We start from the raw sequence: 22,671 nt of genomic DNA, 5'->3' as shown, positions 1-22,671 counted from the left end.
CGGTGCTTTTGGACTGGAGTACTTGAGGGCACCCAGCGAGGAAGACGCGGCTAATGACAGAGAGTGAAGCAAGAGGATGGCCAGGGATGCTTGGATCACTTGACTGTATGCACTGGATCTGAAAGAATTGTCCTGCAGAGTGGAAGGGTTAGTACAAAGATCACTACATCAATCCAACAATCATTCTTCAGGCAGATGCAACAAAGGATCTTTGGATATGGCATTCATTCTTTGGTTTGCCTGACTCTCACAATGACCTGAATGTGCTGCCGAGATCACCACCGATTGCTAAGCTTATTATAGGAGATGCTCCTGCTTGCAACTATCCAGTTAATGGGCACAAATACTCGATGGGTTACTACCTTACGGATGGCATCTATCCCCCCATATGGGCCACATTAGTCTAAAAAATTCCACGTCCAAAACATAACAAAAACATTCACTTTGCCCAATGTCAAGAAACGGCTAGGAAAGATGTGAAGAGAGCCTTCGGTGTGCTTCAGAAGCGCTTTGCAATTGTTCGTGGCCCCACCAAGTACTGGAGCTCCAAGGTTCTATGGCAGATCACGACTTGTTGCATCTAACAACATCTCTATCGGATCTCTTCTAAAAGTCCAAAATGTAACCTTTATTTAAGAAAAAATATACTTGTTATGGTTTAAACTTTTCTACATTTAGTAGATTCCCTACAACTTAATCCCCCCCCAAAAAAAAAATTGAACACAATTCTTTATACACAAACTCACTTCAAACACAAATTTAAACTAGTTCATTGAATAATTCAACAACATACCACATTAACATCATAATATATATAGCATAATTAAACTGTCCATTAACACTACATCGATGTCGAACTAGGTTAATCATGTTGGGGAACGTAGCAGAAATTCAAAAAATTTCTACGTGTCACCAAGATCAATCTATGGAGTCATCTAGCAATGAGGGAGGAGTGGATCTACATACCCTTATAGATCGCGTGCGCAAGCGTTCAAGAGAACGGGTTGATGGAGTCGTACTCGTCGTGATCCAAATCACCGATGATCCTAGCGCCGAACGGACGGCACCTCCACGTTCAACACACGTACGGAGCAGCGACGTCTCCTCCTTCTTGATTCATCAAGGGGGAAGGAGAGGTTGATGGAGATCCAGCAGCACGACGGCGTGGTGGTGGAAGTAGCGGGATTCCAACAGGGCTTCGCCAAGCGCTGCGGGAGGAGGGAGATGTGTCATGGGAGGGAGAGGGAGGCGCCAGGGCTCAGGGTGGTGCTGCCCTCCCTTCCCCCCACTATATATAGGGCCAAGGGAGAGGGGGGCGCAGCCTTGGCCCTTCCTCCAAGGAAGGGTGCGGCCAGGGAGGAGTCCCTCCTCCCCAAGGCACCTCGGAGGTGCCTTCCCCCTTTAGGACTCTTCCTTTCCCCTTTCTCTTGGCGCATGGGCCTCTTGGGGCTGGTGCCCTTGGCCCATATAGGCCAAGGCGGCACCCCCTACAGCCCATGTGTCCCCCCGGGGCAGGTGGCCCCACCCGGTGGACCCCCGGGACCCTTCCGGTGGTCCCGGTACAATACCGGTGACCCCGAAACTTGTCCCGATGGCCGAAATAGCACTTCCTATATATAATTCTTTACCTCCGGACCATTCCGGAACTCCTCGTGACGTCCGGGATCTCATCCGGGACTCCGAACAACTTTCGGGTTACCGCATACTAATATCTCTATAACCCTAGCGTCACCGAACCTTAAGTGTGTAGACCCTACGGGCTCGGGAGTCATGCAGACATGGCCGAGAGAACTCTCCGGTCAATAACCAACAGCGGGATCTGGATACCCATGTTGGCTCCCACATGCTCCATGATGATCTCATCGGATGAACCACGATGTCAAGGATTCAATCAATCCCGTATACAATTCCCTTTGTCTATCGGTACGATACTTGCCCGAGATTCGATCGTCGGTATCCCGATACCTTGTTCAATCTCGTTACCGGCAAGTCTCTTTACTCGTTCCGTAACACATCATCCCGTGATCAACTCCTTGATCACATTGTGCACATTATGATGATGTCCTACCGAGTGGGCCCAGAGATACCTCTCCGTTTACACGGAGTGACAAATCCCAGTCTCGATTCGTGCCAACCCAACAGACACTTTCGGAGATACCTGTAGTGTACCTTTATAGCCACCCAGTTACGTTGTGACGTTTGGCACACCCAAAGCACTCCTACGGTATCCGGGAGTTGCACAATCTCATGGTCTAAGGAAATGATACTTGACATTAGAAAAGCTTTAGCATACGAACTACATGATCTTGTGCTAGGCTTAGGATTGGGTCTTGTCCATCACATCATTCTCCTAATGATGTGATCCCGTTATCAACGACATCCAATGTCCATGGTCAGGAAACCGTAACCATCTATTGATCAACGAGCTAGTCAACTAGAGGCTTACTAGGGACATGGTGTTGTCTATGTATCCACACATGTATCTGAGTTTCTTATCAATACAATTCTAGCATGGATAATAAACGATTATCATGAACAAGGAAATATAATAATAACTAATTTATTATTGCCTCTAGGGCATATTTCCAACAGTCTCCCGCTTGCACTAGAGTCAATAATCCAGTTCACATCGATATGTGATTAACACTCAAGGTCACATCCCCATGTGACTAACACCCAAAGAGTTTACTAGAGTCAATAATGTAGTTCACATTACCATGTGATTAACACTCAATGAGTTCTGGGTTTGATCATGTTATGCTTGTGAGAGATGTTATAGTCAACGGGTCTGAATCTTTCAGATCCGTATGTACTTCGCAAATTTCTTATGTCATCTTGTAGATGCAACTACTACGCTACATTTGGAGCTATTCCAAATAACTGTTCTACTATACGAATCCAATTTACTACTCAGAATAATCTGGATTAGTGTCAAAGTTTGCATCGGCGTAACCCTTTACGACGAACTCTTTTACCACCTCCATAATCGAGAAAATTTCTTAGTCCACTAGTTACTAAGGATAACTTTGACCGCTGTCCTGTGATCCATTCTTAGATCACTCTTGTACCCCTTGACTGACTCATGGCAAGGCACATTTCAGGTGCGGTACACAGCATAGCATACTGTAGAGCCTATGTCTTAAGCATAGGGGACGACCTTCGTCCTTTCTCTCTATTCTGCCGTGGTCGAGCTTTAAGTCTTAACTTCATACCTTACAACTCAGGCAAGAACTCCTTCTTTGACTGATCCATCTTGAACACCTTCAAGATCATGTCAAGGTATGTGCTCATTTGAGAGTACCATTAAGCGTTTTGATCTATCCTTATAGATCTTGATGCTCAATGTTCAAGTAGCTTAATCCAGGCTTTCCATTGAAAAACACTTTCCAAATAACCCTATATGCTTTCCAGAAATTCTACGTCATTTCTGATCAACAATATGTCAACATATATTTATCAGAAATTCTATAGTGCTCCCACTCACTTCTTTGGAAATACAAGTTTCTCATAAACTTTGTATACACCCAAAATCTTTGATCATCTCATCAAAGCATACATTCCAACTCCGAGATGCTCACTCCAGTCCTTAGAAGGATTGCTGGAGCTTTGCATACTTGTTAGCATCTTTCAGGATTGACAAAACCTTCCGGTTGTATCACATACAACCTTTCCTCAAGAAAATCGTCGAGGAAATAATGGGTTTTTGACATCCTATCTGGAAGATTTCATAAATAATGCAATAATCGCTAATATAATTCCAACAGACTCTTAGCATCGCTACGAGTGAGAAAGTCTCACCGTAGTCAACTCCTTGAACTTGTTGGAAAACATCTTAACGACAAGTCGAGCTTTCTTAATGGTGATACCTACCATCATTGTCCGTCTTCCTTTTAAAATCCATCTGTACTCAATAGCATTACGACCATCGAGCCGTTCTGCCAAAGTCTACACTTTGTTTTCATACATGGATCCTCTCTCGGATTTTATGGCCTCGAGCCATTTATCGGAATTCGGGCCCACCATCGCTTCTCCATAGCTCGTAGGTTCATTGTTGTCTAGCAACATGACTTCCAAGACAGGATTACGTACCACTCTGAAGTAGTATGCATCCTTGTCATCCCACGAGGTTTGGTAGTGACTTGATCTGAAGTTTCATGATCACTATCATAAGCTTCCACTTCAATTGGTGTAGGTGCCACAGGAACAACTCCCTGTGCCCTGTCACACACTAGTTGAAGAGACGGTTCAATAACCTCATCAAGTCTCCACCATCCTCCCACTCAATTCTTTCGAGAGAAACTTTTCCTCGAGAAAGGACCCGATTCTAGAAACAATCCCTTATTGCTTTCGAATCTGAGACAGGAGGTATACCCAATTGTTTTGGGTGTCCTATGAAGATGCATTTATCCGCTTTGGGTTCGAGCTTATCAGCCTGAAACCTTTTCACATAAGCGTCGCAGCCCCAAACTTTTAAGAAATGACAGCTTAGGTTTCTCTAAACCATAGTTCATACGGTGTCATCTCATCGGAATTATGTGGTGCCCCTTTTAAAGTGAATGTGGTTGTCTCTAATGCCTAACCCATAAACTATTGTGGTAATTCGATAAGAGACATCATGGTATGCATCATATCCAATAGGGTGCAGTTATGATGTTCGGACACACCATGACACTATGGTGTTCCAGGCTGTATTAGTTGTGAAACAGTTTCCACAATGTCTTAATTCTGTGCCAAACTCGTAATTCAGATATTCATCTCTATGATCATATCATAGATCTTTTATCCTCTTGTCATGACGATCTTTCAACTTCACCCTGAAATTACTTGAACCTTTCAATAATTCAGACTCGGGATTCATCAAGTAAATGTACTCAACATCTACTCAAATCATCTGTGAAGTAAGATCATAACGATATCCACTACACGCCTCAGCACTCATTGGACTGCACACATCAAAATGTATTACTTCCAACAAGTTGCTTTCTAGTTCCATTTTACTGAAAACGAGGCCTTCAGTCATCTTGCCCATGTGGTATGATTTGCATGTCTCAAGTGATTCAAAATCAAGTGAGTCCAAACGATCCATCTGTATAGAGTTTCTTCATGCACATCTACCAACAAACATGGTTCGCATGTCTCAATCCTTTCAAAAATGAGTGAGTCCGAAGATCCATCAACATGGAGCTTCTTCATGCGTTTTATACCGATATGACTTAAGTGGCAGTGCCACATGTAGGTGGTACTATCATTACTATCCTATATCTTTTGGCATGAACATGTGTATCACTACGATCGAGATTCAATAAACCATTCATTTTAGGTGTAAGACCATTGAAGGTATTATTCAAATAAACAGAGTAACCATTATTCTCTTTAAATGAATAACCGTATTGCGATAGACATAATCCAATCATGTCTATGCTCAACGCAAACACCAATCTCGATGGTAGAGGGAGCGTACGATATTTGATCAACCTTGGAAATACTTCCAACACATATTGTTATCTCACCTTTAGCTAGTCTCCGTTTATTCCGTAGCTTTTATTTCGAGTTACTAACACTTAGCAACCGAACCGGTATCTAATACCCTGGTGCTACTAGGAGTACTAGTAAAGTACACATTAACACAATGTATATCCAATATACTTCTATCGACTTTGCCAGCCTTCTCATCTACCAAGTATCTAGGGTAATTCTGCTCCAGTGGTTGTTCCCCTTATTACAGAAGCACTTAGTCTCGGGTTTGGGTTCAACTTTGGGTTTCTTCACTAGAGCAACAGCTGATTTGCCGTTTCATGAAGTATCCCTTCTTGCCCTTGCCCTTCTTGAAACTAGTGGTTTCACCAACCATCAACAATTGATGCTCCTTCTTGATTTCTACTTTTGTGGTGTCAAACATCGTGAATATCTCAAGGATCATCATATATGTCCCCGATACATTATAGTTCATCACGAAGCTCTAGCAGCTTGGTGGTAATGACTTCGGAGAAACATCACTATCTCATCTGGAAGATCAACTCCCACTCGATTCAAATGATTGTTGTACTCAGACAATCTGAGCACAAGCTCAACAATTGAGCTTTTCTCCTTAGTTTGTAGGCTAAGAAAATCATCGGAGGTCTTTATACCTCTTGACGTGGGCACGAGCCTGAAATCCCAATTTCAGCCCTCGAAACATCTCATATGTTTCGCGACGTTTCAAAACGTCTTCGGTGTCTCAACTCTAAGCCGTTTAACTGAACTATCACGTAGTTATCAAAATGTGTATGTCAGATGTTCGCAACATCCATAGACGACGTTCGAGGTTCAGCACACTAAGCGGTGCATTAAGGACATAAGCCTTCTATGAAGCAATGAGGACAATCCTCAGTTTACGGACCTAGTCCGCATAATTGCTACTATCAACTTTCAACTAAAAATCTCTAGGAACATATCTAAACAGTAGAACTGAAGCGCGAGCTACGACATAATTTGTGAAGACCTTTTGACTATGTTCAGGATAATTAAGTTCATCTTATGAACTCCCACTCAGATAGACATCCCTCTAGTCATCTAAGTGATTACATGATCCGAGTCAACTAGGCCGTGTCCGATCATCACGTGAGACGGACTAGTCATCATCGGTGAACATCTTCATGTTGATCGTATCTACCATACGACTCATGCTCGACCTTTCGGTCTCTTGTGTTTCGAGGCCATGTCTGTACATGCTAGACTCGTCAAGTCAACTTAAGTGTTTTGCGTGTGTAAATCTGTCTTACACCCGTTGTATGTGAACTTAGAATCTATCACACCCGATCATCACGTGGTGCTTCGAAACGACGAACTTTCGCAACGGTGCACAGTTAGGGGGACACTTTCTTGAAATTTTAATGAGGGATCATCTTATTTACTACCGTCGTTCTAAGCAAATAAGATGTATAAACATGATAAACATCACATGCAATCAAATAATAGTGACATGATATGGCCAATATTATATAGCTCCTTTGATCTCCATCTTGGGGCTCCATGATCATCTTGTCACCGGCATGACACCATGATCCCCATCATCATGATCTCTATCATCGTGTCTTCATGAAGTTGTCTCGTCAACTATTACTTCTACTACTATAGCTAACGGTTAGCAATAAAGTAAAGTAATTACATGACGTTTATGTTGACACGCAGGTCATAAATAAATAAAGACAACTCCTATGGCTCCTGCCGGTTGTCATACTCATCGACATGCAAGTCGTGATTCCTATTACAAGAATATGATCAATCTCATACATCACATATATCATTCATCACATCCTTTTGGCCATATCACATCACATAGCATACCCTGCAAAAACAAGTTAGACGTCCTCTAATTGTTGTTTGCATGTTTTACGTGGCTGCTATGGGTTTCTAGCAAGAACGTTTCTTACCTACGCAAAAACCACAACGTGATATGCCAATTGCTATTTACCCTTCATAAGGACCCTTTTCATCGAATCCGATCCGACTAAAGTGGGAGAGACAGACACCCGCCAGCCACCTTATGCAACTAGTGCATGTCAGTCGGTGGAACCGGTCTCACGTAAGCGTACGTGTAAGGTTGGTCCGGGCCGCTTCATCCCACAATGCCGCTGAATCAAGATTGGACTAGTAACGGTAAGCATATTGAACAAAATCAACGCCCACAACTACTTTGTGTTCTACTCGTGCATAGAAACTACGCATAGACCTAGCTCATGATGCCATTGTTGGGGAACGTAGCAGAAATTCAAAATTTTCCTACGTGTCACCAAGATCAATCTATGGAGTCATCTAGCAACGAGGGAGGAGTGGATCTACATACCCTTGTAGATCGCGCGCGGAAGCGTTCAAGAGAACGGGGTTGATGGAGTCGTACTCGTCGTGATCCAAATCACCGATGATCCTAGCGCCGAACGGACGGCACCTCCGTGTTCAACACACGTACGGAGCAGCAACGTCTCCTCCTTCTTGATTCATCAAGGGGGAAGGAGAGGTTGATGGAGATCCAGCAGCACGACGGCGTGGTGGTGGAAGTAGCGGGATTCCAACAGGGCTTCGCCAAGCGCTGCGGGAGGAGGGAGATGTGTCATGGGAGGGAGAGGGAGGCGCCAGGGCTCAGGGTGGTGCTGCCCTCCCTTCCCCCCACTATATATAGTGCCAACGGAGAGGGGGGCGCAGCCTTGGCCCTTCCTCCAAGGAAGGGTGCGGCCAGGGAGGAGTCCCTCCTCCCCAAGGCACCTCGGAGGTGCCTTCCCCCTTTAGGACTCTTCCTTTCCCCTTTCTCTTGGCGCATGGGCCTCTTGGGGCTGGTGCCCTTGGCCCATATAGGCCAAGGCGTACCCCCTACAGCCCATGTGGCCCCCCGGGGCAGGTGGCCCCACCCGGTGGACCCCCGGGACCCTTCCGGTGGTCCCGGTACAATACCGGTGACCCCGAAACTTGTCCCGATGGCCGAAATAGCACTTCCTATATATAATTCTTTACCTCCGGACCATTCCGGAACTCCTCGTGACGTCCGGGATCTCATCCGGGACTCCGAACAACTTTCGTGTTACCGCATACTAATATCTCTATAACCCTAGCGTCACTGAACCTTAAGTGTGTAGACCCTACGGGTTCGGGAGACATGCAGACATGACCGAGATGACTCTCCGGTCAATAACCAACAGCGGGATCTGGATACCCATGTTGGCTCCCACATGTTCCACGATGATCTCATCGGATGAACCACGATGTCAAGGACTTAATCAATCCCGTATACAATTCCCTTTGTCTAGCGGTACGATACTTGCCCGAGATTCGATCGTCGGTATCCCGATACCTTGTTCAATCTCTTTACCGGCAAGTCTCTTTACTCGTTCCGTAACACATCATCCCGTGATAAACTCCTTGATCACATTGTGCACATTATGATGATGTCCTACCGAGTGGGCCCAGAGATACCTCTCCGTTTACACGGAGTGACAAATCCCAGTCTTGATTTGTGCCAACCCAACAGACACTTTCGGAGATACCTGTAGTGTACCTTTATAGCCACCCAGTTACGTTGTGACGTTTGGCACACCCAAAGCACTCCTACGGTATCCGGGAGTTGCACAATCTCATGGTCTAAGGAAATGATACTTGACATTAGAAAAGCTTTAGCATACGAACTACATGATCTTGTGCTAGGCTTAGGATTGGGTCTTGTCCATCACATCATTCTCCTAATGATGTGATCCCGTTATCAACGACATCCAATGTCCATGGTCAGGAAACCGTAACCATCTATTGATCAACGAGCTAGTCAACTAGAGGCTTACTAGGGACATGGTGTTGTCTATGTATCCACACATGTATCTGAGTTTCCTATCAATACAATTCTAGCATGGATAATAAACGATTATCATGAACAAGGAAATATAATAATAACTAATTTATTATTGCCTCTAGGGCATATTTCCAACAAATCATTGATATAAAACATAAATAAAACTACACGGTACATAGTTCTACTACTCATCGTCCTTAATGTAATCCGAGAAGTCTGAGTCAAAGGAGGAAACTGGCCTCATTGAGGTTGGGGTTGTCCGACTTCATGGCATCTTGTCCTTGTAATCCTCGTCGCTTAGCTTGTTGAATATCTTCTTGGCTTGGAGGCAGTCAAGCGGTTGACTGTGTGCTCGTCTGCCACTGACTCGAAGAAGGCTTGGTTCTCATTGAGGAGGTTTGAGTCCTCCTCGATGAGCTTGGCCAGCAAGTCGATCGTCATCAGTGCGCTTGGTCGTGCATTGCCTCGGCCTGGTAGACGATACGAATGGTAGGAGGGGCGTGACCGGCCACAACAGCCACATTGGTGGGGAGGTTAAGTTTCGCTCGTGGCCCGAAGAAGTGACACACGACGGCGGTGTAAGCGCGTGATGCCTCCTCTGCGGTGGTAAATGTGCCTAGCCACACACGGCTCCTGAAGGCATCGCGGATCTCCGCTGCAGACTTGCCCCACGAACGGCGAGAGACATCGCGGTACTTCGACGACAACGGCAATGCTGATGGCTGTGAAAATGGCGACAAAGCTTAGGGAGACGTCACAGGGGATCAAAGCTGTGGTGGCAAACAAACAACACTTAGGGCGGCAACGTAGTCGGGGGAGATGGCTTGGGGACGGCTCGGGAAGGCGGTGCTGGGGTAAAGAGGGTGGTCGGGTCAGCGTGCGGAGCGGTGGCAATGTCGGATAGGCGGCACGGGATCTACTAGAGGCGATGCGGGGTTCAGGAGGGGATGGAGCTAGACCGGCGGCCGCAACCTTGAGCTCAAGGAAAGCGGCGACGACCTGATTTGGCAGCAGGAGAAGCTTAAATTGGGAGCAGCGACTGCGAAAATGGGTTTGCGGTGGGATGGGCTAGGTTTCGGGGTGGCAACCCTGGGTTTTTAGCTGGAGCCGAGTCAATCGACCGGCACGCGCGTCGGCACGCCATGAATGCGGGGCGGGAGGAGTCTGCCTACTTTCCATGAGAATGCCCTCTCTTAGAGTAAAAAATAGGTTAGAGAGCAAATTTTTAAGGGATACAAACCTATATTTGTTCTTTAAGAACTACACATTTGAGGGATCCGCTAGATATCACTTAATCCCTCAAAACAAAAATTTCTCTCTTAAATAACTTTTGAGAGATCTACTAGAGATGATCTAATAGATTTGATGGTAGTTTCAAAGAGTTCAGTACTCCCTCCGATCCATATTATACTTGTCGCAACCCACAAGTAATATGGACCGGAGGCAGTAGTTTAGCTTTTTTCATATAGAGCACCGTTCCGGTCATAGACTTTTCCAACCATGTCAACGTGAAGTCTCGGAGATATTTGTACAGATCAAACCTAGTCTGACACAAAACTGTTGGTTGAAACTACCCTCCGAAGAAAAACAATTCAATGGAAAATTGTCCTTGGTGCCCCTAAACATGATCATTACTTCTTCCACTTGAAGGAAAATTGTCCTTGGTGCCCCTAAACAATTCAATGGACTGGTCTAAGCATGATCAAAGCTCAAAACTTGGTGCCATCAAATCTATTAGAAACACTAAGCTCTGACATTTGGCTAAAAGAAAGTTCCTCAGAATTTTGGGTTTTGAGTACATGTTCTTATCCGTACCTAAATGTTTTCAACTATAATGACGAAATAATCTGACATATATGATATGTGATCCAGAGAACTGTAACAAAAGATGCACAAAAATGTCCACCAAATATAGTTTCTTACGTATCCAAAAAAAGTAGAGCATGCCATACAAAAACTACGCACATCAATTATATTAAAAAAACTGACTGGATACTAAGATAAGGTACAAAATACAAAATGTCAGAGCTCCAAAGTATCTCCCTTATTTACACTCTTTTTTATCCTATTCTGTCGGAGTTAGTATGTCCAAGTTTTTTCTGCAAGATGTGTTAACAGCCCACTTCAGAGTTCCTTCCTACATTGATAGCCAGGTTGAAATTGCCAACAGTATGCCCATAGTTCCCAGGCCATACATCACAACAACATCAGAATTCTTGCCTTCCAGCTGTTCTAGCAAGGCCTCTGTCCATCCATGCGACCTTAATTGTGCTTCCTGGATGTTGCAATTAACAAAGTATTAGTCTCAAAATTCTATTTCGTTTTTGCAAAATTTACTAAAACTCACTTTCATCTCTTCTATGTCTGATCTTCTTGCACTAGCCTCATCCTCTAACATGACATGGTCAAGTATATCATTTCCGGTAGGAAGGGGGGTTTCTGTGTCATGTGCAGCTAAGAAGCCTGTGTAGGCTGAATCGGTATGGATAGTCTTCATGACTGACCCAAAGAAATTTGTCACTGGGACCTGGTCAAAGACAGAATAGAAGGGGAAAAAGGCTTAGCCATGGACAACAGAGGAGTCGTTACAAATAGATATTATTTTGCAATTACCTCGTTTAAGGCACGCTTGTAAAGATCCATTCGATAATATGCAGTAGACAGCAGCATGGAAGGGTCGTATGAGTTGAAAAGACTGGGATATAAAAGACAAGGTTATAACACACCATGATGAGCATTGGATGCTAATGAGGGCCACCCAGCTATATTCTTTTAACAAATATAAGACTGAATCTAGTTGAGTGACATAGCACATAATTTAGAATAGACGACACAACTGACTCTTAATTCATAAGTGAACACAGAAAACAGTCAGCATTGAATTTAAAGTTCACTGCAATATGATTAGCCCGCAGTTAGAAGCCATGGATTTCAATTATTTTTATGTAAGTTCGAAAGAAAGCATATTGGTTAAATATCACTTTTAGAAATGAATTATATGTTACTGTAAATGACTATCTCCATACTGAAGATCTAACGGAAGTAAACAAGTTATAAACTAGCTGCATGGTAATATTGCACAAACCATTTTTTTATGAAGCATTCGTGTCTGCCTTTTAAGCAAGTGTACTCATCAGATTGTTGTGGCTGGTTTAAGGCAGACATGCATGGAAGTCATATGGTGTCACATTTTCAGCTAATAGCATTTAGTGGAGCGATCACCAAAGAAATCAAAGCATTGGTGAACAAGAATCTTAAAAGTTCATTGAAGAATATACAAACTATTCTAGTGATCATTTGAAGCTGAACTGGCCAATTTTGCTAAGAAAAACAAAGTCTTCGATTCTTCCTTCTCTCTTTAGATTAAGAAAGGATAAATTAACATCATGTATATAGAGAAAGCACCCAAATGATGCAGACCTTCCTTTCACATCATATTACATAGAAATTCGAAAACTGAACAAGAACATGACCTGTATTAATATAGAAACAGCAAAGCAAATTGCACAGCACACCTAGATCATCACCTGGCAGAACACAACGTTCACACTCAACAAAAAAGAGTAAACGACTTTTTACAGTAATTAGACATCGCAGTAAGAAATAACACGAAGTTCAACACCTTGTCATGCAGATAATAGATGAACTTTCAACCGATATACATAATCCAAGAGAAGAACATGTAAAGTATTATTCACCTGTTCAATGAAGCATTGCTATACATGTTCAGCTTCTCAAAGAAAGCAAGTGTATGGAAGGTAAACCTATCCACAACAGAAACACCAATCTGCCACCAGAAATATTTAACATTAACCAGCTTCGTAACAAGTAGTAATAAGGTATAATAAGTTCGCAAATACTATCTGAAACAACTGTATAGGGCATGTTCTCACGTCTGAGTCAAGATGGTGAGAGTACGAGTTTTCCCCTTTCATGCTGCTACCAATCGCCAAAACGCCAGGTGATTGAAGCTGTATATATTAAACATGTCAGGTACAGTCTTTAGACATAATTTTCAGATATAGAAAAGCCGAGAGGGTGAAGTCTACTCAACCAGAGCAGATCCTTGTCTGAATCTATAATTATGTGAACTATTATTCAAATCATGAAACACAAGTGGTTAGCATACATTTTCACAAAAGGCATATACAGCATTTGCCACTATTATATGCCAAACAGCTATTTCATGATAAAAAGGTGATGTACGGCGACAACTAATGTTACAAAGTGTATATGGTCATATGGAGAACAAATTCAGAAAGATGAACCTGGAGCTAGTTGTGCGAAAAACAAATAAATAAAAACATCTGTGAACCGTACCCAAAAGGTAAAAATATTGGATGGTTACAAAATGAAATGGATAATATGTATAACAGTAATTCAGTATGTGTCAAGCCAAACTTGTGGCAACTAGAAACAAACCTGTGAAAACAGAGTAGCAGCCTGGCAGGTATCTACCATTATCAACAACTCTTTAAATCTGAAAGGAAGACCAAGGTGAAAAGGTCAGAACCAATGAACCCAGAAATGAAGGGGCGCAAGCCAATATCCAAATGTTGATAATTAAACAATTCAACCTATGCTTCTCCTTCATTTGCTTTACTGCATCTGCTAAATCATGGCTCTGAAGTTCTTCGTTATCTTGGAACTTCAGAAATTCATCCCCACCATGCCCAGTCATGTACAAAAGAATATGGCTTCCTTCATCACTTAAGAGACGCTTTGATCTTGGTACAGCACTCTCATGTCTGCCAGTCAAAACTCGCAAAAAGTTTTCAACTGTAACCTCGTAACCTCGGTAATCAACCTGTCATTAGAAAACCAAAAGAGTAACATCAGCATACCAAGATCAAATATTACTTTTTTTAATACAAATGTCAGATTGCATAGCATTATGAGTGGATAATTGTCAGCTGCCATCATCCGTAAATGACCTAACTGGCCATATTGAAAAAGCTAACCTGAATTCCTGCTTATCCCTAGGCTGCTGCTCTGTACTGCTGTGTAGAGTGCCTTAAGTATCCATCGTTTTGCAAAATTTGACCATCTTTTAGGAGGCATTGTTTCATGATATTATCAATGGGAAAATCAAGATTGTAGGTACTGCAATATATCGATCATATATGCCTATGGGCGTCTACTTGTTCAAAAAGAGGTCAAGTAGTCGTAGTGTGTCATTTACTGTGGGTATGCATGCTTAGATATCATCAACTATTTCGTAGCTTTGGTACCTCATTGGTATCAATGATACATGCACATCATGGGCTTGGGAAGATATTGCACCCTAGGGGTTCTCAAACTACAATGTTATGAATTCAGCAGCAATATTTTCAGAGTAAAAGAGATTCACCTCAACATTGTCACCATAAAGATTAAGCTGGTGGTTCTCATTGTTGAACACTTGGGCAGGGTAATTGTTCCGAGGATTACAAGCCATATCATCCGCCAACATAAGTATTATCCGCTCGTCAGGTATTCCTAATCTCTTAACAGTCCTGGAAAAAGTGGTATATTCATTACTAAGGAATAACCTTACATAGGACAATGATTGACAATTGCATATAATGGCATAACTGTATTAAGTATACTACCTGTACAAAGACAGCGTGTTGGCCATATGTCTATAATTAAACCTGCATAACATTTCAATAATAGGTCAGAATTAAGTGACAACAGGGATAAGCAGCAGAACCCAACATCAACAAGACAACATAAAACACCCGCAAAAAAAAAACAAGACAACATAAAAGCATAAGCCACATATTCAAATGTTATAGGTATGGGAACTAAACATGCATCTCAAAGGGAGAACTTTTAAAACATTGGCTGGTATTAACACAACTAGAATTGTGCATATGTGCCCTTCTTGGGATTCTTCTTCTGTGTATTCGAGGAAAAACTACAATTGTGCATGTGTTCATACCAAAATGTCTGTCGAAAGACACTTGTGCTCGCTGAACTTACATCATTACAGTCTAGACATTTTAAGCCATCATCATTATTATTACACACCCACAGAGAGAACGAATAAACTCTATTCAATTATTAGTTGTAAAACCACTGAGATCTCCGGTCATACTGATAATCAATGACGTAGCCACCTCCTGGCGACCCTGGGCGGCTTGCCCAGGTTCATCCTGGAACCTTTGTTCAAGCTAAAGCAGGGCAGGAGAAGTCGATAGGGAGCTTCATCGGCAAATGTTCATCAGTACGGTGACCATTAGCCTTGCCCAGGCCCTATGAACAGGCTGGCTCCACCACTGATGACAATATTAAACTATACACAATCAGAAGAATAAAGCACTACAAATGGATCCCAGTCAATGAGAAAAATCAAATCGCTCCGTATTAGTGACATCGATATAATACTTGGCAAACAGGGATGCACAAACTCATGAATACACAGGCGAATGCAATCTACACCAATTGGATCGAGATCCTTGTATGAACCGCGCGCACTTGTTGGCACTTACAGCAACGCCCTTGTTTCTCTAGACCTCTCACTGCTACATTTGGCACACTGAACCTGAACCCACTACAGTTGCATCGATCCACAACAAACGGACGCACAGCTAGGAAGCAACGAACGGCGTGGTGACGGTATGGGGCAGACATGATAGAGGGGGTCTCACCAGAAGCGGGATGTGCAGACGAGCACGGCCCAGTTGTTGTTGTGCACAGCCGCGGGAGACGACGCCGCCGGGGGCGCGGCGGAGGAGAAGGTGAGGAGCACGAGCAGCGATAGCGTCTTGAGGAGGATGAGGAGAGCGGGCCGTGAGGGCCCGGGGTCCCGTCCGGCGAACGCCATGCTCGCCGCCGGAGCAGCGCGCGGGATCAGGAGCTGCCCTGAGCTGACGGCCGGAGGTGGGGCGGAGCAGAGGTGGCGTGGGCGTCGGCGTCGGGTGGGGAAGAGGTGGTAGGCGTCGGTGGTGCCGTAGAGGTCGCGGGGCGGCACGGTGCTACCGGCGGCGACGTGACGCAGGCTACCCGATGCCGGGATTCATGGAGGAGGTGGCGGCGGCAGATCCGCTAACGTAGTGAAGCAAAGTCACTCGGCCACAGTTGCCTGACTTTTGTTTCACAACCGTTGGATCAGAAATGAAAGGAGCAGATTGCCTGTGGCACTAAATCTGAGTCCGACGGTGTGGACGAATCCGCACTGCGTCCTGGGCAGCTGCGCTACGAGTGCGAGTCCTGCGCAAAAAAAAAAGTGAAACCTGTTTTTTGAAATTGTGTAAACCTCTAACATTTTTTTAATTATATGAATTGTGTAAACCTCTAACATTTCTTTTAGTTATATGAATTTTGTAAACCTCTAACATTTTTTAATTATATGAAATGGGTTAAATATTTATGTTCGAAATGAGTGATTTTTCAATTTACTAGAATGACTGATTTTTTAAATAAGAAAATCTGTTTTTTAATAAGTGAATATGTTTTTTTATATTAGACAAATTGGTTTTTTGAGAAGAGCGGTTGTTTTTTAGATGAGTGATATCAGTTTTTGAAATTAGTGAAATCTGCTTTTTTCATTGAGTCAAATGTGCTATATCGAAGGAGTGAAATAAGTTTTTGAATAAGTGAAATATGTTATCTGATTATAGTGAAATCAAGGGGTTTGCTCGCTTTTCTGAAATAAAGCGAATATATTTCTTGACATGCACAATATACGCTATCTGAAACTACTGAAAGATAGTTTTTTTAAAAATGAGTGATTTTTTATTTAGTGAGATCAAAATTTTGAAATGAGTGAAATCGATTTTTTTTAATTGATTGAAATTAGTTTTTTTACTTATATATTTTTTTAAAAATTGTGTAAACCATTTTTTGGAATTAGTGAAATATTTATTTTTAAAATGAGTGAAATCCGATTTTCGAAATTTGTGAAATATGTATTTTTGAAATGAGTGGAATCATTTATTTGAATGGAGAGAAATTATTTTTTGAATCTAGTGAAATCAACTTTTTTAAATATTATTTTTCATGATTAAAATGTTTTATTTGATTTTAGTGAAAAAATTAAAAGAGCATTTTGTTTTTATGAAATGAGTGAAATCTGCTATCCAAAATGAGAAAAGTCTCTTTTTGAACTGAGAGGTTTTGTTTATGAATGGAGTGAAATACAGCTTTATGAAATGAGTTAGCACATATTTTTAATTCTTTTTTCGTAGTTGCGGATGCTTGCGAGAGGGGTTAATCATAAGTGGGATGCTTGTCCAAGGAAGGGCAGTACCCAAGCACCGGTCCACCCACATATCAAATTATCAAAGTATCGAACGCGCATCATATGAGCATGATGAAAACTAGTTTGACAATAATTCTCATGTGTCCTCGCCTCCTCGGTAGCGCTTTTCTTTATATAAGAGTTTGTCCAGGCTTATCCTTTGCTACAAAAAGGATTGGGCCACCTTGGTGCATCTTGTTTACTTCTGTTACATGTTACCTGTTACGAATTACCTTATCACAAAATTATCTGTTACCGATAATTTCAATGCTTGCAGAGAATACCTTACTGAAAACTGCTTGTCATTTCCTTCTGCTCCTCGTTGGGTTCGACACTCTTACTTATAGAAATGACTACGATAGATCCCCTATACTTGTGGGTCATCAGCCATCGACTCTCTTTGTGATGCAAGCACATCTCTGCCCTTTACTGAAGTGTTTTGATGAGTTTCATGGTCCTTGCAGTCTGGGTTGATAGGCGACCTTCGATGACACATGTTGCCATCTCCTTCCCGAAGTTATAGGGTTTTATCTATAATGGAGTTTGTGGTTGAGGTTCATGTTCTTTGTCGCGGTATTGGTTTTGCAATGCCTTTGAATAGCGTTAGTGCAATATCAATAGTAAGGCCAACCATCTACCATATATGACATGGAACATGACATGGAACAAGAAAACATAATGATATATACCATAGTTTCATCCGTCATGGGATATAGGGAGCACAAAATATTGTCGATGGCTGAAAAACAAACGTGGGATGTTAGAAACTTGATCCAATGTACTCGTCATGTCATCCCTATGGTCTGTTTGAAGCCAATTAATTTTTCTCAACCCAACTAATTCTGGAGAACAGTATGCATGATCCTTGGTGCAAACCCAATAAGCATTTGCATGTGAATACAATTTGTTTCTTTTATGTTTCTACGTGTGATTTTTGTTTGTTGCTATTGCTTCCATCTAGTGTGGCGGTTTCAAGAAATTCATTATGTAGATTCACTCTCCATGAGGGGGCATAGTTCAGTGTTACTCCCAAGCATATTTTTTGTTTCATCCTATTCTTATGATTTCAGATGTAATTATGTATTTTCGTTGAATTATTATCACCTTCAATGGCAAATTCCAGGCGCTCATTTTGTTTCAGTGAAGGCATTGTAGTTTCAAGTTTTTTCTTACCTTGCCTAGTGGCTACGTTGTCAAGTGAATTTCGCATATGTACTAGATACTAGGTATGTATTAGACAAAGTAAGACTGTAGGATTAATAAATGACATAAATATACCACACTAAAATTGCAATACGAATATTCTTTTCTGGTCTTTTGGTCATGTTGTCTTATATGTTGAGGTCTTATTTTTTCTTCTAAAAGGAATTTTGTGAAGAATGAGACATAATTGAGGAGTACTTTAGGAAAACTCCTTATGCCGGCATTTTGGTAAACCTCGTTATTAATAGTATAGGTTCATTTTTATATATAGGACTATGTACTCCCACTCCCCATATACCAGTTGGATGAACCGATTACACCTCTTTATCATTTTTAATACAGCCCATTGCCCAAAATGAGTTATTATTATAGTATAAAAACATTGTTTGTCTCCGTAAATTTAAAATAGTTTTTATACATATTGTTTTTCTAGTGTAAAAAGGTAACCCACTTATAAACTAATATAAAATGTTTTAGGTCACTTGACCTAAAACATCTTATAGTAGTTTATGGAGGGAGTATCTTGCAAAAACTATGGACCCTGGTTATATTTTTTCCATACTACTCATATAGAGGTATTTTATAAAATAATTAATAAGGTAAAATGGACCCTAGTTATATTTTTTATAAAAACTATGGACCCTAGTTATATTTGTTGGTTTCTATTATCATGGTAATAATCTCATTGTTTCTGATATCAACACCATTTGTGTTCTCATATTGATTTCTAACACTAATTCTCTATTCAAAAAGAAGTTCTATCTCTTATCTCTAAAATGATTCTAGGGTAAGCCATACGTAATTTCTATAGATACACATCTCACCACAGTGATGACTCCAAGAAAGAGAGGAAAAATTGTAAAACACTAGTGTCGATTTTGTGTTACATGGAAACATATATTGTTGCGCTTTACAATGTACTAACTAATTGATTGAACTCCCTCACTACAAAAACACATATAGGTCCCTAGGGTGTATGTGTGTTGCTTTGTCAATACAGCCGAGGAGGCGTACCATGATGAGGAAACTATTGCCATCATTCTCACTGCTCTTGAAGGTGTGGCGGCAATGAGCTACTTCATGCATGATTAAAGATACTCTACCAAATATTGGTGAAGATCTAGATAGGGATCGATAATCTAAATCTTTTAGATATGGCTCGGTTGGAGTACATGAGGGAAATTACACAATCTAGAAGGGACAACTCCACCAAATGATGTGGACAGGTTAGGGTGAATTTATGTTTGTCTGGCCGACCCTCCTTTATTTTCTGTATAATATCATACTAACATTTCGGGTGTGGTCTTCGTGAGGAATAGAGTAACTGATGCAATGACATTTATAGAGGTCTTTGTTACATCGATGATTACTCATCACAAAATTACGCTACTAGGCCTCATCCAAAGTAAATATTATCTTCATGCATGTATGTATGATTTCGAGTCGTCATGCCCAATCGTTTTTTTTTTGAAACTCCCAATCGTTTCTACTGATGTTGATTTTATCTTCCCTTGCATTTGCAGCAGGTGTCACCAAGGCAGGGCGGCAACAGTTTGATGACAAGCCACATTTATATATATCTTCTAGACAAGCCCCACTACGCATCATCAAATATGTTCAACAGCTGGATTTGCTAGCTTGTCCATCAATATTAGCCAAATGGTAAGTGTCACACGTGTGGCATGAAGTAACACTGCCCTGTTGTTTCTACACTAAAATTGTCATTCGAAAAAAATCCACAAAAAAACTGAAACTTGTCATCCAAACAGAAAGTTGTCATCCTCATGTAACTAAACTTGGCATCAATAAACGTCAAGCGGAATTGCTTCGTGCCACAAGTGTGACACTTATGGCGGCCCTAATATTATCATCCATCTCATCTAGACATGAGCCTCCCTATTACTACCATGCAACATTCATTAGTGTGTTCTAAGTGGATTTTAAATCCGATCACAATTAGTTATGAACATTTCAATCTTTTAAGGTTAAGATTTTTGTGTTGTAAAAAATCCGACATATTTCATATCTTAAGTAATGAATTTATATTGCATACGACAATGAGAAATCAAATCTCCCATTCGTGGCAGGCAACGCATGCATGAGTATGGCTAGTTGACATACTACAAAAGAAGAGAGAGAAAACTTTTTAGACGTATGAATGCCCTATTTCCAGGGCATGGTAGCCCTATTTTCCAAAACAATCCATAGTGTAACCAAGCCCCACTATATCTACAGTTTGATGGGCTCACGTACGTACGTGTACCAATATCACATTTGCACAATATTTTCTAGATGAACGGGAGGCCACATTTGCACAATGCATGTCATGTAGTAGGAGTAATGGAGAAGCCGGTGTTGGTGCAGTTTCCAGCAAGGTCGTCGGAGGACGGGGACAATAACGAGGATCTCTTGCCGTGCCTGCCGCTGCCGGGAGCGAGCGGCGCGACGGGCTGGTGGCCTGCGAAGAGGGAGACATGGCCGGCGAGCTTGTCCTTGCGGGAGAAGGTGGTGCCGCAGGAGCATATCCAGCGGTGGTCGCCGCAGTGCTTCTCGTGGGTGCGGAGGTCGGAGAGGACGGAGAAGTGCTTGCGGTTGCAGCGGTTGCAGACGTACATCTTGGGGCAGTGGCTGCGCTTGTAGTGGTTCTTGGCGCAGATGACCGACTTGAGCGGCTGGAACTTGGCGTGCCTCCGGTTCCACCGGCACCCGTCCTGCGGGCACGAGTACTTGCTGTTCCTTGGTCTCCCGGCGGCGGCGTCCTCGCCGGAGGTCGCGAACAGCCTGGTGGTCGGGTTGGCGAGCGCCGCCTTGCTCTTGTACTCGTCGCCGTGCGCGCGCATGTGCATGCGCAGGTTGGCGTCGCGCTTGAACCCCTTGCCGCACACCTGGCAGTAGTGCGTGTACTTGGCCAGCAGCTCGGCCGCGTCTAGCTCGATGATCGCCGTGTCCACCGCCGTCGTCGCTTGCGTCGACGATGACACGGCGGCCGCCTCCGTGGACTTTCCGGGGATGTCGTGCCCGCCGCCATGTTGCTGCTGCTGCCACAGCTGCATGGCATCCACCATGGCCTGCTGGTCTTGGTCATCATCCGCTGCGCCGTTCTTTGCATGGCCGTCGACCACACCCTCCGGCGTGGCCGCATGATTACCGGATGTTGTCAACGCGCCGAGGACGTAAGGGTGCTGCAGGGCGTACAGCATGGATGTAGCCGCGGCGATGATCTCCTGGACGACGGCGCTGGCTCCGGGCACCACGGGGTCGACGACGTGGCCGTGGCCGACGAGCGGCTCCAGCTGCTGCACCTTGTCCTTGAGCACGGACAGGTTGTACAGCAGGGTGCTGCGGTGGGTACTGTCGGGCACCGCCAGCCCTCCGCCGTCTCCGGGGAAGGCGGCGTCCACCCCGATGCCATTCATTCCATGGAAGAGCTGCTGCTGGTTTTGTAGGAAGTATGGGCTTGCACCGGCATCTGGGAACATCTCGCGAACCCTATCCTATATTGAGCGACAATATGCATATGATGATCTGCACAAACTAAACAGGAATTTCAACAAGTAGCTAGCTAGGGAAGAAGAGATGAATAGGGATCGATGGGGGATGGATTGGGATAGAACTGGCTAGAAGAGGGGAAAGGGCAAGTCAACTGGGGCTGCGCACTTGGCAACATCCCTACTTGGAGCCTCCCTCGAATGCAACCGGACCAGAGGTGACACTGCACCACATATGTCATAGGTATAATATATACTACTGTACTTCAGTTTTTTTGTGTGCGAAGAATATACTATCCTGTCTGTTCCAAATTACAATATGTTTTCGGATATTTATATATGGAGTACAAACGGACTGAAATGAATGAATAAACATATTAAAACATGTCTATATACATTCGATTCAGAAAATCCGATCTAGAAAAAGCTAGTTAGTACATATT

The 22,671-nt window shown here is 42.9% G+C and overlaps 2 protein-coding genes across 2 annotated transcripts; both read right to left on the bottom strand.

The window, feature by feature from the left end:
• Positions 1 to 11,262: 11,262 nt before the first annotated feature.
• LOC125545657 (putative GPI-anchor transamidase) lies at positions 11,263 to 16,377 on the bottom strand. Its single transcript, XM_048709677.1, has 10 exons — positions 15,946 to 16,377; positions 14,905 to 14,946; positions 14,664 to 14,808; positions 13,891 to 14,120; positions 13,736 to 13,793; positions 13,207 to 13,284; positions 13,012 to 13,100; positions 11,927 to 12,008; positions 11,661 to 11,840; positions 11,263 to 11,588 (listed from the first exon to the last, which is right to left on the bottom strand). The coding sequence occupies exons 1-10, from the start codon at positions 16,119 to 16,121 to the stop codon at positions 11,451 to 11,453; spliced, it is 1,218 nt and encodes a 405-aa protein (XP_048565634.1). The 5' UTR covers positions 16,122 to 16,377; the 3' UTR covers positions 11,263 to 11,450.
• Positions 16,378 to 20,865: 4,488 nt separating this feature from the next.
• On the bottom strand, positions 20,866 to 22,421 carry LOC125551732 (protein SENSITIVE TO PROTON RHIZOTOXICITY 2-like). Its single transcript, XM_048715060.1, has one exon. The coding sequence runs from the start codon at positions 22,217 to 22,219 to the stop codon at positions 21,065 to 21,067; it is 1,155 nt and encodes a 384-aa protein (XP_048571017.1). The 5' UTR covers positions 22,220 to 22,421; the 3' UTR covers positions 20,866 to 21,064.
• Between the last annotated feature and the right edge of the window lie 250 nt (positions 22,422 to 22,671).

The sequence above is a fragment of the Triticum urartu genome, chromosome 1, assembly GCF_003073215.2.
Source record: "Triticum urartu cultivar G1812 chromosome 1, Tu2.1, whole genome shotgun sequence".
NCBI classification, from domain to species: domain Eukaryota; kingdom Viridiplantae; phylum Streptophyta; class Magnoliopsida; order Poales; family Poaceae; genus Triticum; species Triticum urartu.
This window is presented reverse-complemented; position numbering and strand designations above follow the sequence as displayed.

Excerpts from the sequence above, each read along its gene's own strand:
- LOC125545657 (XM_048709677.1), bottom strand. The coding sequence starts at position 16,121 with ATGGCGTTCGCCGGACGGGACCCCGGGCCCTCACGGCCCGCTCTCCTC. Across the intron at positions 13,285-13,735 it reads CTGCTACTCTGTTTTCACAG|CTTCAATCACCTGGCGTTTT; the intron begins GTTTGTTTCTAG and ends TAATATATACAG. Across the intron at positions 11,841-11,926 it reads ACAAGCGTGCCTTAAACGAG|GTCCCAGTGACAAATTTCTT; the intron begins GTAATTGCAAAA and ends GTCTTTGACCAG.
- LOC125551732 (XM_048715060.1), bottom strand. The coding sequence starts at position 22,219 with ATGTTCCCAGATGCCGGTGCAAGCCCATACTTCCTACAAAACCAGCAG.